Source organism: Lathyrus oleraceus, chromosome 3, assembly GCF_024323335.1.
Source record: "Lathyrus oleraceus cultivar Zhongwan6 chromosome 3, CAAS_Psat_ZW6_1.0, whole genome shotgun sequence".
NCBI lineage: Eukaryota > Viridiplantae > Streptophyta > Magnoliopsida > Fabales > Fabaceae > Lathyrus > Lathyrus oleraceus.
The window spans coordinates 64,597,138-64,617,262 of record NC_066581.1 but is presented as its reverse complement, the minus strand read 5'-3'; the positions used below and the strand labels follow the sequence as shown (position 1 = coordinate 64,617,262).

Genomic DNA, 20,125 nt, shown 5'->3' with positions numbered 1-20,125 from the left:
TCTATCATGATGGGTAAGGGTTTTGTAGTAACTATCTTGTGTGTGTATAAAGGTCATCATGGAAGAGGTTTAATGAGATGTCGATGTTCTTTGGAAGAGGAAATTTGGGGATAACACTTATGTGCGACACTTTAAAAAGGTGATGATGATTGGCATGTTCCTTATATCCTCGTTAGACATCCACATGATTACATTGGAGATTTTAGAACGTCAATCCAGTATTCATAGAGGAATTCCAATCATTGATAGTGGGGAACAATTGTGCGGTCTTGAATCATTTGAGTAGACACACTATGTTTTCGAAAGGACTTCCCTCTTTTTACAACGAAGCTTTATTTTGATACTGTGAAAAAAATTAAGGACCGTTTTTTCTTGGTGGCTCCCCTCAATCACGAAGCTCATTCGAAGATTTGTAGACTAAATCTCGATGTTCCTTCTTCATATACGGATATTTTTTGCAAATATTGGACTCAGTCATTTCCTTATTGGAGTTAAGATGTGTCGTTATAAGGAAGAAGATTTATCTGAAGAAATGTTTTGAAATCCGGACCGTTCCGATCGGTCGAACCGGAGGGTAGAGCGGTTTGGTAAGGTCATCAGACCATAATTGCAATTGACCCGATGAAAACCGGTGTGACCCGGCTGGTTCACTCGTCAGACAAGTGAACCAGTGGATTTCTTGATTTGACGGATTAATCTTTTTTTATTTATTTTTTTGTTTAATTATAATTTTGATTCCCTATTTCCATTTTTCTCAAATTTATTTTAAAATTCGATTTTATTAATATTTATAATTATGTTGATTATTTATAATAACTAAATAATATTAAATTATAAAAAATTATTTTTTTTCATTTAAAGAATCAAACATGTAACCTTTCAAAACTATTAGGATTGTAGTTTTTTGAACTGCACCATAAATTTTTTTGATATTTAATTTGATCAAAGATAAGAGAGTTGTATATTTTATAATTACAATATTTCTCTCTAAGCATTCTCATTAAACTTATTAATTATTAATAATATAATATTATAATATAATAAATTTAAATAGTTAGAAAATTAATTATAAGATATAATAATAATATAAATTAGTAAAAGTTTTGAAAAAAATACCATGTTTCCAAAGAAAAATGAAGTTATATTGTCACATTATTTTCAGTATGAATCTCATTATTTAGAAGGGAAAAAGTTTATATTATCAAAGGAAGATGAAATTAAATTTTCACATTATTTTCATTATAAATCTCATTATATTTACTAATTTTTTATTTATAGATTTCTATTTTTCTACTCTATTTTTTTTAGTACAAAAAGAGGGGCAAAGGCCCAAAAACACAAAAAAAAACTAGGCAATAAGCCTAACAGAGGAATCCATAGTCAAGCATTCGCAAAGAACTACGATCAGTCGGAAAATCTGCCAATCAAATGCCATCAACTGAACGAGGCAACTCCATCTTGGCCAAGAAGTCATCCCACGTGTTGGAATCTCTAGGAACATGCTTGAAAACAACAACCTCAAAATAATGAGAAAGAAGCGTGATTCACCTAGCTAAAGATAAACCTTGACTACAAGTCGGACCATACCCGACAAGAGAATTGGCTACACTTTTGTTGTCCATTTGGACAATAAGCTTCTTGAAATTATTCTTCCAGGCAAACTCTAAACCAGATAGAACATCCTAATACTCAGCCTGTGAAGTCATGGCTTCTTGATGATTTTGATTATTACAACATCTCTAAACAATTCTCATGTGAAAAGATCAAAAAGCTGTCAAAGACTTGAAGTGAATTGAAGTGGAGTAAAGATTCAAGTGAAGTATATCATTTCAAAGGATCAAGTATCATCATTGGTATATCTAAAACTTTCACTAATATGATATACAAGTGTTCAAATATTTATTCCATGATATCTTGGTTCATATAGAAAATTAGGATGTATTGCATTTCATTTTTCACATTCTGCCAAATTCTATTTTTCAAAACTGGGCTTCAGTAACCGGTTACCCACCGAGCAGTAACCGGTTACCACTGTTGTTTTTCAAATATTTTTTGGATGTTGGAAGCAAGTAACCGGTTACCCACCGAGCAGTAACCGGTTACCACTGACGAATTTTGGCAGATTGGTGCATTTCTTCATTCAAATGTTTTCTTTGCATTCCTTTGAATCATGGCATCCTTTCATTCATCATACTCTTTCAAAAAGGTGTTTGTAGCAATATATAAACATCACTACTCATTTTTTTATGACCACCTCCTTTCTTGAAAACACTTTCAATTAATCATTCTTATAAAAACTCAGATTTTTATCAAGTGTCCAAAAACTTTCTTAAAAAAAAAGTATTCTTTGCATTAAACCTTCATATACCTTGCTAAGAATACATATCATTTGGTTTGAACACTTGTATACTACATTGAGTGATTGATATTCAAAGGGGAAGCTTAATCCAAGTGATTAATATATTCAAGATTCATCTTCAACTTTTTAATTAAGTTCAGATTTTTGTATCATACCTTGTTGTTCAGGATTGTTGGAAACAAGTGAAGTGTTGAAGAGGATTGTTCTTCATACACTTGATTACCTATAGGTTAGATAGTAAGCATCACCATTGGTGTGAGTAGGCTGTACAATAATTCTAACTATAGTGAAATCTCTTTCGAGTCGAAAGGGGAGTGGAGTACCTTCGAAGTGTGAAGGGAACCACTATAATTTCCGGTGTCCTTTTACTTTCCGCAATTTATTTTTCAGCACTTAAACGAAAAATAACCAAGAACCGGAAACAAGATCGAAGAAATTTTTTACCACCTAATTCACCCCCCCCCCCCTCTTAGGCGCATTTACAACTTACATTTGGTATCAGAGCAAGTTATAGGTAACTTGTTCCTAAAGATTCAGATGGCTTCCGCAAACAATGATCGTGTATTTAAAGATGGTGGTAGTAGTAACAAGCCTCCTTTGTTTTCCGGTCAATATTTTGACTTTTGGAAAATCCGTATGAAGGCACATTTAGAAGCACAAGGAAGTGACATATGGGAGGCGGTTCAAAATGGCCCTTTTATTCCTACAACGGTTGTCAACGGTGCTAGTTCGACAAAGCCACAAGGATCATGGGATGATGATGATAAGAAAAGGGTTCTCTATGATAAAAAGGCGATTAATATTTTACAAAGTGCACTTGGAATGGATGAATTTTTCCGCGTCTCAACATGTACAACGACAAAGGAAATATGGGATACTCTTGTAGAAACTCACGAAGGAACGGCCGAAGTCAAGAGATCTAGATTGAACACGTTAAGTCAAGAGTACGAGTTATTCCGAATGCAACCGGGAGAATCAATCCTCGACTTGCAAAAAAGATTCGTGCATTTGACAAATCACTTGAAAGCACTTGGTAAGACACTAACTAATGATGAACTTAATCTTAAAGTGCTTAGGTCTTTAACAAGAGAATGGCAACCCAAAGTGACGGCGATTTCCGAAAAGAAAAGTTTATCAACAATGACATTCGCTACTTTATTCGGAAAGCTTCAAGAATATGAGACGGAACTTGGACTATTGGAGAAACATGAGGTCCAAGAGAAGAAATCCAAGAGCATTGCCTTAAAAGTTGATTCCAAAGTTGTGAAGAAAGAAGACAATCCCGAAGAGGACGAAAACTTTATGCTTCTTGTAAAAAAGACTAGGAAAATATTTTGGTGCAAAAAATAATATTGGAAAATCTAGTTACACAAGAAGAAAGAAGTTCTCAAAGAACAAAGAAAGAGAAGCATCAACATCCAATGAAGACATTACATGCTATGAATGTGGAAAACAAGGCCACATCAAACCGGAATGTCCCAAACTCGCAAAGAATCGTGACAACAAAGGAAAGAAGGATTACAATAAGAAGGCCTACATTGCTTGGGATGACAATGAAATAAGTTCTTCATCGGATTCCGATAGTGATCAAAGCGCAAATCTAGCATTGATGGCATCACATCATTCCGACGATGAAGACGATGAGGTTAGTAGTAACTTTTCAATTTTTGATAATGATGCTCAAGGAGCAATTGATGAACTTTTAAGTGAATGCAAAATTCTATACAAAACCATTTCATCTCAAAAGAATCAAATATCAACTTTGGAAGAAAATATTGAGAAAATGAAAAATAATCTCAAAGATGAAAAGGAAGAATTAATCAAGAATTTTGCATGCACTAAATGTGAGTCACTTGCTTTTCAAATAGTTCAATTGAAGAGAGTTATTGAAAGATATGAAAAAGGTCAAATCGGATTGGAACATGTTCTTAGTAGTCAAAAATACTCAAATGATAAAAGTGGTTTAGGTTATTCAAATTTTGCTAAACAAACTTCTAACAAGACCATTTTTGTAAAAGCTAAAGAACAAATTCCTTTAGATAAAAGTAACAAGCCTAAAGTGGTTCATCAATATAATAATAGGAAAAGGAACAAATCTTATTATAAAAAGAAATCTTATTCCCCTAGATATAAAATCAACTTTGAGCCTACATGTTTCTATTGTGGTATTAAAGGTCATACTCCTAATGCATGTTATGTTAGAAACTTTAGTGTTGCTCAAGACCACTATGTATGGCTTAAGAAAGGAACTAACTTTGAAGGACCCAAAGCAATTTGGGTACCTAATAAAACTTAACTCTATTTTGTAGGTATGCTTGAAGACCTCCTCAAATCAATGGTATCTTGATAGTGGGTGTTCAAGGCACATGACGGGTGACTTAAACAAATTTTCACATCTAACGCTTAAGGCCAAAGGATATGTTACTTATGGTGACAACAACAAAGGAAGAATCCTTGGCGTAGGCATCATTGGTTCACCGCCTTCAACAACTATAGAAGATGTCCTATTTGTAGAAGGTCTAAAGCATAGCCTCCTTAGCATTAGCCAATTGTGTGACCGAGGTTTCAAAGTCAACTTCACTAAAGATGAATGTTTGATTGAAAATGAAGTTACTCATGAAGTTATGCTAAAAGGTAAAAGAGTTAATAATATATTTCAAATCTCTTTAGATAACTTGTCTTTGAATGTTAGGTGTCTCTTGGCAAACAACAATGAATCATGGTTATGGCACAAGAGGTTTGCTCATATTCATATAGAGCACTTGAATAAATTGATCAAGCATGACTTAGTCATTGGATTGCCGAAGATCAAATTCATCAAAGATGGGTTGTGTGGTGCTTGTCAAAAAGGAAAGCAAACTAAGTCAACTTTCATTTCCAAGAATGTGGTGTCCACAACTAGGCCACTACAATTGTTGCACATGGATCTCTTTGGTCCATCGAGAACAAAAAGCTTCGGAGGTAACGTTTATGCATTAGTTATTGTTGATGATTTCTCTAGATATACTTGGATATTATTTTTAGTGCAGAAAAGTGATGCCTTCAAAGCATTCAAGAAGTATGCCAAGCAAATTCAAAATGAGAAGTCTCTTTCAATTATCTCCATTAGAAACGATCATGGTGGAGAATTCCAAAATGCCTCATTCGAAGAATTTTGTGAAGAACATGGAATCTCACACAACTTCTCCGCACCAAGAAATCCACAATAAAATGGTGTCGTAGAAAGGAAGAATAGGTCATTAATAGAACTTGCAAGGACAATGCTAAGTGATTCAAATCTTCCTAAGTATTTTTGGGCGGATGCGGTGAGCACGGCATGTTTTGTAAGTAACCGTGTTAATATTCGGCCTATTCTCAAGAAAATCCCTTATGAACTTTTCAAAGGGAGAAAACCAAATATTTCTTTCTTTCATATTTTCGGGTGTAAGTGCTTTGTCCTCAACAACGACAAAGACAACCTTAGTTATCATTTTTGTGAATGAATGCTTATTATGTTTGTGAATGTATGACTGTTTTTTATCAAGTCTTTTCCCAACCTTTTTGCTAATGACAAAGGGGGAAGAGAATTGCTTGTTGTTTTTGTTTCTCTAACATTTTGTAGGAAAGATACACATTTCCAAAGCTTTGCTCATATTCCAAAAGAAAGGGGGAGCACTTGCATAGGGGGAGATATCTTTGGATTAGAGAAACAAGTTTAGAATCAACTTTCAAGTAGTAAGTTGTCATCATCAAAAAGGGGGAGATTGTGAAGTCATGGCTTCTTGATGATTTTGATGATTACAACATCTCTAAACAATTCTCATGTGAAAAGATCAAAAAGCTGTCAAAGACTTGAAGTGAATTGAAGTGGAGTAAAGATTCAAGTGAAGTATATCATTTCAAAGGATCAAGTATCATCATTGGTATATCTAAAACTTTCACTAATATGATATACAAGTGTTCAAATATTTATTCCATGATATCTTGGTTCATATAGAAAATTAGGATGTATTGCATTTCATTTTTCACATTCTGCCAAATTCTATTTTTCAAAACTGGGCTTCAGTAACCGGTTACCCACCGAGAAGTAACCGGTTACCACTGTTGTTTTTCAAATATTTTTTGGACGTTGGAAGCAAGTAACCGGTTACCCACCGAGCAGTAACCGGTTACCACTGACGAATTTTGGCAGATTGGTGCATTTCTTCATTCAAATGTTTTCTTTGCATTCCTTTGAATCATGGCATCCTTTCATTCATCATACTCTTTCAAAAAGGTGTTTGTAGCAATATATAAACATCATTACTCATTTTTTTATGACCACCTCCTTTCTTGAAAACACTTTCAATTAATCATTCTTATAAAAACTCAGATTTTTATCAAGTGTCCAAAAACTTTCTTAAAAAAAGTATTATTTGCATTAAACCTTCATATACCTTGCTAAGAATATATATCATTTGGTTTGAACACTTGTATACTACATTGAGTGATTGATATCCAAAGGGGAAGATTAATCCAAGTGATTAATATATTCAAGATTCATCATCAACTTTTTAATTAAGTTCAGATTTTTGTATCATACCTTGTTGTCCAGGATTATTGGAAACAAGTGAAGTGTTGAAGAGGATTGTTCTTCATACACTTGATTACCTATAGGTTAGATAGTAAGCATCACCATTGGTGTGAGTAGGCTGTACAATAATTCTAACTATAGTGAAATCTCTTTCGAGTCGAAAGGGGAGTGGAGTACCTTCGGAGTGTGAAGGCAACCACTATAATTTCCGGTGTCCTTTTACTTTCCGCAATTTATTTTTCAGCACTTAAACAAAAAATAACCAAGAACCGGAAACAAGATCGAAGAAATTTTTTACCACCTAATTCACCCCCCATGTTAGGCGCATTTATAACTTACACAGCCGATAAACTATTACAATGACCAAGGTACTTGAAAAAACCGCCAAGCCAAAGCCCAAGGCTATCACGGAAAAGACCCCCAGAACTAGTAACATGATTATCCTTACTAGAGCCATCCAAATTGAGGAAAATCCATCCCTTAGGAGGAGAGCACCACTTACTAGAAGAAACTTATGGATCACAGGATGTAGTTTACTAGAGAGAATATGGATGGCACTATAAAAGGAAACTTGGTTGCGACTTTAATGGTCCAATTTGAAAGGATAAACAAAAGGGGATCATGCATCTTTTTATTTCTCCATGACCAAATGAGGTGACAACCAGTGGCACATAAGACAGCCCAATCAGGACTAGAAAGATGAAAATTTTGAGTCATATTAAGGACTAACCAATCATAATAAGAATCGGAGAAGAAAATATCTTTATGACCATTGCTAACTAAGTGAGACCAAACTATTTTAGGAATGGTACAGTCCCGTAAAGCATGAAGAATGGTGTCGGGATATTCCCCACATATATCACAAACATTGTTCTACAGCTTTAAACAATTGAGGTAAACATTGGTGATTATGCCTTTATGGAAGGGTTTCCAAATCAAAGATCGGATACACTCAGAGGCTTAAAGCCTCCAATAGAATCCCATATTATGGAAGGAGAATATTCAGAAGAGTTGATAAGGTTAGTATTCAAACTAGAAATAGAGAAAAATTCAGATTTTGTACCTCCCAAAAACAAGTATCATAGATGCCATCCGAAAGCAAAGGAGGTGAAATGGCGTGAATCTTGTCTATAATAAATTTAGGAAAACTTCTGCAAAACAGGGTCCAATTCCAACGACTGTCTAAGGTGATGAGATCAGTCACAGCAAAAATATTCAAACTAGAGGCTTCTTGCTGCTGAACATGATCTTTTAGCTGCACCCCCAGTGCAACCCACGCATTAATGGAAGCTCCCCTGCCAACTACCCAAAAGGACAAACTATCAATCTTGGGGCGCATATCCATAATATCTTTTCAAAGATAGGAATAAAAAGGCTGGTACCCTATCTAGTCTGGTTGTTGGGCAAATTACCTAGACGATCTTTCCTGGTTCCAGGGAGGTGGCTTCGCCTTCCCCTGGTTGCAACTTTTTGGAATAAAATTCCCCTTTTCATGGTTAAGAGGGGGGAGGAGAGGTTGTCTCCCATCCTTGAGTCATAAGATGTTTGTGTGGAAGGCCCCCTGTCAAGCGCCTTTGATGGTCTAGGTTTGTGGGTGGACAGTCTTTTGCAGAAATGGGTGTTAACCCCGTACTGTTGGCATGTATGAGTTTGAGGACGCGTAATGACTTTCTCTCTTTGATTTATGATGAATATTATTCTTACTTCTTGGGATTTCCTAAAGAGACTCACTGAGGGGAACTGGCCGAGCTTGCTTATCATGTTCGTCAAGCATCTGATGTTTTAGCTTTTGGTGTTGCTGGCCAAGAGGAAGTTTTCTTGCTTGCTCAGTTATGTAGGGAGAGAGAAATGTTGAATAAGAATGATGGTGACCTTACCATCGAGAGGGATTAATATTAGAGGAGGTTTAAGATGTTTCCAACTCGTTCCTTGTCATAGAAGATGCCTTAGAACCCTTGGGGTAATTTGATTCTCTGGCTGAAATGGTGAAACAACTTGTTCAAGTGGTAACTCATAAGGATGTGGCTCTAAATTAATTTAATTTATATTTGGAGGTTTCTAGAAAGTGGAATGAAGAGTTAGAATAAGATTTGAAAGAGTCTTAAGATAGTCAATGGAAGACTGAAGTCTTTCTTACCAACATGTGTGGGGGAAATATTTCTCTTTGTAAAGAGTTGTCCAAATCCTTGCAGGAAGTTTTTTCTATGGTGGGATATTTTGAAAATTCACTTTTGTAAGTTGAATATTTTTATTCGACCGGTCTCATCTCTCGATCTCAGATCCCTCTTAATTGGATAATTGAAGACATGCAAGTGGTTCCACTTGATGGATAGTTTTGTTTTAGGCTGATGGATGTAAACCTATTGTATATGGATCATCACCTGAAATATATATTTTAATATATTTATTTATTTATTTTATTTAACTCATAACTTTTCTTATAGATTTCAAGTCTTTGCCCCCGAGTCTGTGTGGCGGGGCTCCAATCCTTCTGGACGTACCCCAGACTTGTCTCTACTTTTCATGATAAAAAAGGAAAAAATAATTTAGGGATAAATTCCTTCTTTATGTTGATAGTTGTATAACATAGTACATGTCATGTATTTCTTTTACAATAAAAGAGAATTAAAAAGATAAGATAACCAGTTTGTTTGTATTTAGGGTTTGCGTTGCCTTCTGATTAGCTACTTTTGTTTACCAGTTCTGCTCATGTTACCTCTTGGTCGGAGGAAGGATGGCAATATCCTTTAGCTGCATAATTGATAATTCATATTTTATGAGGTATTTTACCTTTAATACTTGAAGTTCTATTGTTTTAATTTGCACTTTAATTTAGTTTATTAGCTTAATATTATTGTTTTAGATAATATAGTATGGAGCATAATAGGTGCTCCCTTTTTGTAGTTTTATGTGTTTTGTGTATTTGCAAGAACCCAAGACCTGTCAAGTCCTAGCACACCAGGATAGCAATAAGAACAAATGTCTTCAAGTATCAAAGAGCTAGCAACAGGGAATGAAGTGCATTGGGAAGTAGTTGATGAGCTGTGAAGCGAAGAAAGTAAGATTGTGCACTATAAGACAAAATGCTAACGCATAGTACAAGACCAACCAGTTTGCAGCGCCGCATATTTTTGTGCCTCATGTTCCACAACCCTGCTCTATATGTTTTGTCCCCTGCGTGCTTGGACACGTCAGCCCTAGGCATTTCATAAGAAGAGAAAAGGAGGTAAAAGTGTTAAGCTTATGGGCCAAATCAAAAAGCCTATGATCCAAGGCATATTCCTAAACCCTAGCTTGGTTCCCTAAAAAGGAACATTTGAGTGGCCGATAAAGGAGTCAAGTGGTTCAACATATTTTACATAGTTAGAAAGAAGTTTATAAACACTTTGAGTGAGTGGAAGCTAAGAAGACAAGTGAAGTGATGAATCATTCTTCAGAGAAGGAGGATTCCTACTTCAGCTGGGACGACAATTCATGACTCTTGTTGATTGAAGATTGCAAGCAGTCAACATTGTTACCTAGGTTGAGTTTATTTAATGCCTATGTGTTTAGAAATGTTTACTTTAGGAACCAGTATGCTTGTAGTTGTTAAAATGGTTATGAGCTAAAACTCTTTATTTTGAGCAATGTGATATTTATTAGTAATGAATCTTTATGTTTATGATGTGTGTTAGTGATTCATTTTAGCATTTGTGTTATTATTATATATTTGGTTTTGATTTTTATCACCTTAGAACTAAGTAAAATCTTGTTAGTGTGGGGAACACATTAATCAAGTGGAACTAATATTAAATATGGTTTAAAATATTAGGATAGGCATATTCACTAGATTAACTACCTTAAGAATAAGGAGTTACAACCATATGGGAAATGCATAATGATATTGTCACGCATAATAGTAATGTGAGACATAGGAATTTGTTCCTTACTATTCATGAATATGATTCAATGTTGTAGGAATACACACTTAGATTGCATTATATCCTCACATGTCACAATACATCATATCATATTTATGTTAGATTCATACACTACTAAGTGGACCATTGTTCAACACGCTTCTTTTTATCTTGCGAACTTATCTTATGAAGATTTTTATTCTCAACGTGTGTGAAATAACGATATCCTAATCATTATTATTGTTACCCTTGCTCATGCTAATTCACAAAATCATAAGTAAATCAAGTTAGGTTATACCACTCCGTATGGCTTCGACATCCTTACTAAATATATCACTTGCTACAATTAAAGACCAAGTATACTTGCATGTAATACCATCTTTAGTCCAAAAAGTTTTTGGTGTCGTTGCTAGGGAGTGTGTTATTAACATTTAGTTTATTGTGTTTTGTGAAAATAAGCATTTTACCTTTTGACCTTTTCTGTAATTTGGTGTCACGATAGGCAGTTAGCTTCTGCATATGCAGGTTATTATCCCCAAAATATAGAGAAGATTCTAAACCTGAGAGGTCATTACGTTTACAAAGGATATTTTTACTTGCTACTTAACACCTAGTCAGAGGAATTCATATTCATTTGATAGAAGATTTTGAATAGATTCAAGTGGAAGAAGTTGACATGGCAGAAACAGGTGTTATTGGCATAACCAATGACATGCCAAGAAACATTAAAGAGTGCGCAATCTTTGATCAAAATGCTATGAACACAAGGATTGTCAGACCAGAAATCACCGTGGCTCGGTTTGAATTCAAGCTCATGATGTTTCAAATGTTACAAGCCATTGGCCAGTACTATGGCACTTCCAATGAAGATCCACATCTACACTTGCGAAAATTTCTGGAGGTTGCAAGCAATTTCAAGATTCTTGACGTGACAGATGACGCCTTCAGAATTATTATGTTTCCTTACTCTCTAAGGGATAAGGCTAAAAATTAGCTCAATTCCTAAGGGCCAGACTCTATTGATACTTAGAATGCCCTAGCTGAAAAGTTTCTGGCTAAATACTTCCCACCAGTCAAGAATGCCAAGAAGAGGAATGAGATAACAACTTTTAGACAGGGGGAAGATGAGTCACTTTATGATTCTTGGGAAAGATTCAAGGAACTGTTGCGACAATGTCCTCATCATGGGATAGCAATTTGTATTCAGTTAGAAACATTCTACAATGGACTGGTCCCATCATCAAGAAACATGCTTGATGCTTCATCTAGAAGAGAATTGTTATCAAAATCCTATCAAGAAGGTTATTCATTGATCGAGAATATCATGGCCAACACTTACCAATGGTCAATTACAAAAGCAACTGCTGGAACCACACAAAATAAGCATGTTGGTGTTCATGAGGTCTCAGAGACCACAACTCTTGCAGCTCATGTGGCACAAATCCTAAAATGATGGAGAATATGATGTCAATTCCTGACGCGACAGCCATTGAGCTAGTCAAGGTTGTGACTGACGCATCTGAAGTCACATGTGTTTACTGTGGAAGAGCCCATCTATTTGAAGAGTATGCTAATAATTTAGTCTTAGTTAATTATATGGGTAACAAGTTTAACAACCCCTATACTAACACATACAACCCCGGATGGAGAAATCATCCTAATTTTTCTTGGAGGGATAATCAAGCCCAACCCAAACCTCAAGTACCTCAAATACCACCTAGATTCTTTACACCTAATCATGGTGTGGCTAATCAAGGAGGAAATTAGTTGGAAAACGTTTTGAAGCCATTCATTCAAAAGACCAAAAATCAGTTTCGAGCACAAGGAGCTAGCATAAAAAATCTGGAAAATCAAGTGGGGAAGACCTTTACTTGCAACGCGAAGAACCTTAATAAATGTGGAAAAGGGTGAGTTGACCATGAGAGTAAATGGAAAACAAGTGGTATTCAATTTGTTAAATGCTCTCAAATATCCAGATGAAGAGGTAGTTGATTGCCCATTAATCTCCAACTGGGAGATAATTATTCATAAACAATTACTGAAAAGTTCTGATGAGATGAGGCATGACATGGAAGATATTGAGGATATGAAATATCAAGAACAAATTATGGATGTTAAAAGGTGAACAAAATCTTTTGAGGTTTTGAAAGTGGAGTCTTAGGATGCAAAGATCAATATACCATCAATTGAAGTCCCTCATGAATTAGAGTTGAAACAATTTCCATCTAGTTTACAATATGATTTCCTAGAGGAAGATCAAAAGTTATCAATCATTATATCTTCTAATTTAACTGAGGATCAGAGGTATCAACTTCTAGAGCTTCTGAAGAGATACAAGAAGGCTTTTGCATGGCAGATATCTAACATTAAGGGGATCAACCCAATATTGTGCATGCATATAATCCTCTTGGAAGAGAATGCAAAGAATAGTATTGAATCCCGAAGGAGATTAAATCCTACCATGAGGGGAGTTGTGAAGAAGGAGATTATCAAATGGTTAAATGTTGGTATCATTTACTCAATTTCTGACAGCATCTGGGTCAGCCCAGTTCAATGTGTTCCAAAGAAGGGAGGCATGACGGTCATCATAAATGAAAAAAATGAATTAATTCCTACTATAACATTCACTGGATGGAGGATATGTATTGATTATAGGGAATTGAACAAAGCTACACGCAAAGATCATTTGCCTCTTCCATTCATTGATCAGATGCTAGATAGATTGGCGGGTAAGGAGTTTTATTGTTTTTTGGATGACTGCTCGGGCTATAATCAAATTACCATCGCTTATGAAGACCAAGAAAAGACAACCTTCATATGTTAATTGTTTCTTCGAATGGAAAAAGTGCAAAAAGAAAAGAAAAAGGGTCACAAAAAGGTTTTTATTAGGGTGTTTGACGAGATTGCGCGTCTCGCTCTTATGTATCCTCAGGTACAATGAGGAATTCAAAGCTACGTAGTTCTGCATAGAAAACTACATGTTGACTGATTGTTTTTAAAAAGTTTCACTTTAGACATTTTGAGTGATTAAACCTTTGCTTGTTGCTCTCTCTTGGAGGCAGAAACCTTTGTTTATTTCACATGGATCTATCATTGAGTGAAGAAGAAAAGAAATGTGAGGGTGAAGATGATGAGGTAAACGAGAGAGAGAGAGAGAGAGAGAGAGAGAGAGAGAGAGAGAGAGAGAGAGGTTATGTTGTTTATGTGGGTGTTGGAAAAGTGTTTGATCAAAGGAATTAAGTTGGAAAAAATAAAGAAGAAGATAAGAGATTGGATGGTTTGTTGTGAAGAGTGAAGATGTATGTTGTTGTTATTGTAGTGAAGGAAAGAGATGGAAGAAGGGTGAAGGTGAAAAAATTCAGACGAGGGGGTAGAGAGAAAAGAGAGGTTTATGTAGTGTTCTTGTCACTTTTAGTTGGAGAGTGTAAACAAAAAGAGAGAGGGAGCAATTTTGAGATTTCCTTTTTTGTTTCTCAATTGTGTCTCATTTCTCAAAACGTGAGGGGAAGGGAGATTAGTCAGTGCCCAATTTTTTTTTCAAAAAGAAATATCTCCCCTGCCCTTATTAGAACACATTTGATTTCTCCCTAGCCCCAAAACCATTTTTCTATTTTTATCATAGAGAGAGACGTTTTGTGGGTTTAAGTGATAAGAAGGAAACAACTTTAAAAATTAAAAGAAACAACAATCCACACAAATTTAATAACTTATAAAAAACAAATTAACAATTTAATAAATTCTAAATAATTTTTATGACTAAAAAAACAAAAATAAACAGATAAAAAATGAATAAAAATCAGACGCAGAAGTGCCCGAAAAAATAAACTGAATGCACCAAAATAATCAGTGCGAAATAAACTTATGGAAAACATACATGTTTTGATCAAATTTTGAAGTGAAACATGATCGGTTAAAAAGGCATAGACTAATCAGAATGCGACTGAAAAAGTAGTCAAAAAATTAAAACGAGCATGTCAGGTTAAACTACACGAATCATAGATTAACACAACTGACGTCTGCAAGCTCGATTTCGAAAATTTTTGCCCCCTAACTTTACGTACCTTTGAAAATTGATTCAACCAGTCTGTCTGTAGATTCTAAAAAAAAACTTGGTTGACATTTTAAATGTTATGCAGAACAAAATGCATGTTGTGATAAGTAGATAATGCAGATGTCTTATGAATGTATTGAATTAGTGAGTGAGGAATTGTGAATAGATAATCAGATGCAAAGGAATCACTCTTGGACCATTTGCTTATAATTCTCAATCATAATCAAAACCCTAAAAATATTCAAATGACAACAATACTCCTGGTTGTCACCCTCTGGACCTCTGAAACATGATGCAATGGAATGGAATGGATGATGCACTGATATTGAGAAACTAATCCTTTTGACTTCTTAATCAACAAATGTCTAAATGAATGTCATCAAGACCAAACAAAATGCTAGAAATCCCGACTTTTCATCTAAACCTTGATGAATGTTTTCGACTGATGAAATGGATGATAAAATAAAATGATTATGCTACGCTGATGCAAGTGAAAAACTCGGGGTAAAATTTAGGGTATGACATGTGGGTCAATCAAGAAATTCACATGCACCTCTTTCTTCATAGATATTTTTGTCTGTTGAAATATATCAAACATGACATCATTAAAAAATTTATGTCGATATTTGAATCATGAAAGCTTCATATAATGAAATGCATGTTTCCCAAGTACACCTTATGACAAACAAGGCAAACTCGTCAAGAAATAAGGGAATCCTAAGGAGATATATAAGGATAGTATGATACTCTACCAATGACACATATTGGCCTAACCCATCAATATGAATAGCTAGGATAAAATCATGAGCATGTGTTGCTTACAAATAACCAAACATAATTTTTTGTCATGTGGTCGTGTAAAACTTTATTCTATATCCTGAACACTTTTACTTAAAATGGAATTTGCTAAAATATGTTGGGCTTTAGGAGGATGATGTCATTACTATTAAAACTTCTAAGGTAAAAATTTGGGATCATACCACTAAGGTCATTGAAAACACTATGAAATTTTGAGTCCAAATCATATATCTCACTATCTCTAAATATATGATCATGTAACACCTAAGATTAGGCTTTAGAAGCCACAAAATGTATGAGGTAACCTCTACTGTTGAGTACAACCTAATCCCCTAACTCTGATGGATAAAGAAGTCATCATCCATTGAAGGTATCCAAAGAAACAACGTCCACCAACCACGATGTCTTCAATCGTCATTCACAACTCTTTATCAAACCAAATAATTGACTCCTCCATGTGATTCGACTGACACGTTCTTAGGCCAAAAAATGTTTGGCGATACCCATGCAGAATCAAAGTAGAAGAAACACACTTTATAGATCCCTTAGTTGTGGAAAAAGATGCATTAACCCAACAATCAAACAACCTTCTTCATGCACAACCCCTTGATAAAACCTCAACCTCAACTAACAACCACTCCAAACAATTTCATCTATAACGCCAGTCTCATGATGTCTAAAAGGAACAATCCTCGATGATGTTTACTGCCATCACATAAAAGCCAAAAGATCATCGCCTTACGAATATTCTATTCAAGACAATTCTGGACTTATCTCTTGAATTAAGTCAAGAGTTATAATCACCTCATTTAAATCCTCGATGATAATCCTATGATTAAGATATCATACATGAAGTTATGATCGTCTCTTATCTTATTCAAGAGAGGATGCAACCCTAACACGTCGCCTTATTGCATTTCAAACCTAATATGTGCATTTTCATGGAAGAACTTTATTGTCTCGCCATAATTATTTTAAATTTGATATATAAAAAAAAGTAAAATAGTACATTCTTATTAATTGTTGTAAAAAATAATTTTATTGATTGTCTATATAAAACATATATTATAATTTCACAAAGTCTATATTCTTTGGTCAAATTTGGTTATAGGCCGATCCTTTTATTAATTGAACAAAAAACAAATTATATTTTGAATAACATAATTTGTCACATTGGACGTGCAAGTTGCTACGCAATCGTGCCATTTATCTTACACAGAGCACATCATAACGTCATTCACCAAGCCACTAACTCCCACGTTTAATATTTAATATTCTTATTATACTAAGTAATACATTTATTTTTTCTTTTTTCTTTTGACAATAACATACTCCTACAACATTTACTTATTTTTATACTTTTCTTATTTCCGGTCAAAAATAAAAATCAACCAAGTTGAATGGACTGTTATGAATTCATTTTTATATTATTATATTTCTTTTCTTTTCCATTTTTCTTATAACATGAAGCAGCCATTCAATACGACAAAATTAATTAATAAACAACTAATATCGATATTACGTTGTCCAAAAATAAATTCAGCATGAACTAAATAAATAAATAAAAATAAACTGTGCCATAACAAATCGGAAGTCATATCGTCTAAATAAGAATAATCCATTGCAATAAGAGTAATATTCTGTAAGTTCATTTTATTTTTATTTGTTAAAATTATTTGACAGTTATATGCCTAAAAAATTTATATGAATATGTAATAAATAAAATAAATATAATAAATCCAAAAGGAAAGGAAAGACGGTGGAGGGGAACAATCCTATCTACCACCGACACGGACACGCAACAACCCAGATCTGGTGGCGACCGGTAAAGTTTGGTAACGACCGGCAATATCCGGTAATCAAAATTTCAAACACACTCACCAACCTTTTATTTACGCGTCAAAGCTAACGGCGCACCGAAGGATCCGGTAACCAGTAATCCCACACATTAATTAGTATAAATAGATGGATAGAGTCGTTGGTCTCTTACATCCGTCATTTGAGTTTCTCAAGCTGGTCTCTGGTCATAGCGAGTGTTGTGTTGCTATTTGAACCTCCATTTATCTTCTACTTACACCCCCACTCGCTCCAGGTTCATCTCCATTCTCTTCTCTTCTTTTCATGCTCCTTTGCTCTTTCTAGCGCTTAGTCGTTCATATTTTGTTGCAGTTGTTCAAATTTTGTTGCAAATTAAACCGTTTCAGTTCTAGATCTGATTATTATATATTTTTTTGTATGATTCTGATTTTGTCGTTAGTGTTTGTTACGGTTACGAAGCTGAACTGTCCAATCTTGAATACATGTTATCTCGGTTTTTGTTGAATTTGGCGTTTTCTGTTATAGATCTGATATTGTTAGGAAAAACGTGTTCTAACCGTTTTTTTCTTCTCTCTGGATCTAGATTTCATTGCTGATTAGGGAATCTTAATATGCTACAATTTTTTTATAAGTATAAAAACTTTTGAATTATTATAAAAGTTCATGGAATAAAGTTTTTTCAGATATTCTTTCAAGTTGTTTTGGGATAATTGGCTTTATTCTATTCCTTTTGCAATTTGAGCTCGAATATTAGTTATCTGATTAGTATTGAAAAGAAAATTCTTACTTATCTGGTTATCATTTATGAATATAGTTTGTTGTTGTTGTTTTGTGTAATAGCTTGAACAATGGCGGAAACCTTTCTATTCACATCTGAGTCGGTGAACGAGGGTCACCCCGACAAACTGTGCGACCAGATCTCCGATGCGGTGCTTGATGCTTGTCTTGAACAGGATCCTGACAGTAAGGTTGCCTGTGAGACTTGCACCAAGACTAACATGGTGATGGTTTTTGGAGAGATAACAACTAAGGCTAATGTAGACTATGAGAAGATTGTTCGTGACACGTGCCGCAACATTGGGTTTATATCAGATGATGTTGGTCTTGATGCTGACAAATGTAAGGTTTTGGTCAATATTGAGCAGCAGAGTCCTGATATTGCTCAAGGTGTTCATGGACATTTCTCGAAAAGTCCCGAAGAGGTTGGTGCTGGTGATCAGGGTCATATGTTTGGTTATGCTACTGATGAAACTCCTGAGCTTATGCCGTTGAGCCATGTCCTTGCAACCAAACTTGGTGCTCGTCTTACCGAGGTTAGGAAGAACGGTACCTGTGCTTGGCTGAGACCAGACGGCAAGACACAAGTTACTGTTGAGTATTACAATGAAAACGGTGCTATGGTTCCGGTCCGTGTCCACACTGTCCTCATTTCCACACAGCACGACGAGACTGTCAGTAATGACCAGATCGCCGCCGATCTTAAGGAACATGTCATCAAGCCTGTTATCCCCGAGAAGTACTTGGACGAGAAGACCATCTTCCACCTTAACCCTTCTGGCCGCTTTGTCATTGGAGGTCCCCATGGTGACGCCGGTCTCACCGGAAGGAAGATCATCATCGATACCTATGGCGGTTGGGGAGCCCACGGTGGAGGTGCCTTTTCCGGCAAGGACCCAACTAAGGTCGACAGAAGTGGTGCCTATGTTGTTCGTCAGGCAGCAAAGAGTATCGTGGCCAACGGTCTTGCTCGCAGATGCCTTGTTCAAGTTTCATACGCAATCGGTGTGCCAGAGCCTTTATCAGTGTTTGTTGACAGTTATGGAACCGGAAAGATTCCCGACAAGGAGATTCTTCAAATTGTGAAGGAGAGTTTCGACTTCAGACCTGGGATGATCACCATCAACTTGGACCTAAAGAGGGGTGGCAATAGCAGGTTTCTTAAGACAGCTGCTTATGGACACTTTGGAAGGGATGATCCTGATTTCACTTGGGAAGTTGTGAAGCCACTCAAGTGGGACAAGCCTCAAGCTTAAGAAAATTGTGTTGTGGATTTTATATTCTTCCCTTCAACGTTTGTCTTACTACTATTAGGTGTGGATGAATAATCTGTGTGTTTAGTTAAATTGTTGCTACTTTTGTTGTTTTTTTTTCTTACTTACAATTTAATTTTTGTTATGATGGAATGTTATTGTTACCTTGTTGGTGCAATGGATGTGTCTTTTTTTTAAAGATTTTTTTGTCCCAATTTACTGCATGAGGAATTTGAAATGCTGAAAAAGCCACATCTGTTGTGCGTTTTATTTTATCTAAAAGTAAGTCCAAATAATTCCTTTAAAAATTGAAAGTTTGTTTCTTGTTCTGACAAGTGTATGTATATCAGTAAAGGTGAATCGGAAAAAGGAGACATACAAAAATAGGGTGACAAGGTGGGTTGCCCCGTCCGAAAGCATCAGAATGGGTTAATTTAAATGTTCGAGTTCAAAGGTTAAGTTCGCTCTATTTACTGGCAAGTTGACGGACCATTAGTTTTGGTTTAACTTATTAATTTATTTAACGGACCATTAGTTTTGATTTAACTTATTAATTTATTTATAATTTTCTTTAATAATTTACTATTTTAGTTGCAATTTGATTCATTATTTACAATA

At 35.2% G+C, this 20,125-nt stretch overlaps 2 protein-coding genes and 1 non-coding gene across 3 annotated transcripts; 2 read left to right on the top strand and 1 right to left on the bottom strand.

Moving 5' to 3' along the window:
* The first annotated feature begins 2,896 nt into the window (after positions 1 to 2,896).
* On the top strand, positions 2,897 to 4,655 carry LOC127129688 (uncharacterized). The gene is made up of 2 exons (XM_051058827.1): positions 2,897 to 3,670; positions 3,753 to 4,655. Exons 1-2 carry the CDS (start codon positions 2,897 to 2,899, stop codon positions 4,653 to 4,655), a joined length of 1,677 nt encoding a protein of 558 aa, XP_050914784.1.
* A 7,239-nt stretch (positions 4,656 to 11,894) lies between these two features.
* LOC127133508 (small nucleolar RNA R71) lies at positions 11,895 to 12,001 on the bottom strand. The gene has a single exon (XR_007807476.1). It is a non-coding gene; the product is annotated as a small nucleolar RNA R71 (small nucleolar RNA).
* A 5,519-nt stretch (positions 12,002 to 17,520) lies between these two features.
* Positions 17,521 to 19,706, top strand: LOC127132570 (S-adenosylmethionine synthase). Its single transcript, XM_051061524.1, has 2 exons — positions 17,521 to 17,751; positions 18,318 to 19,706. Exon 2 carries the CDS (start codon positions 18,326 to 18,328, stop codon positions 19,508 to 19,510), a length of 1,185 nt encoding a protein of 394 aa, XP_050917481.1. The 5' UTR covers positions 17,521 to 17,751; positions 18,318 to 18,325; the 3' UTR covers positions 19,511 to 19,706.
* The last annotated feature ends 419 nt before the right edge of the window (positions 19,707 to 20,125 follow it).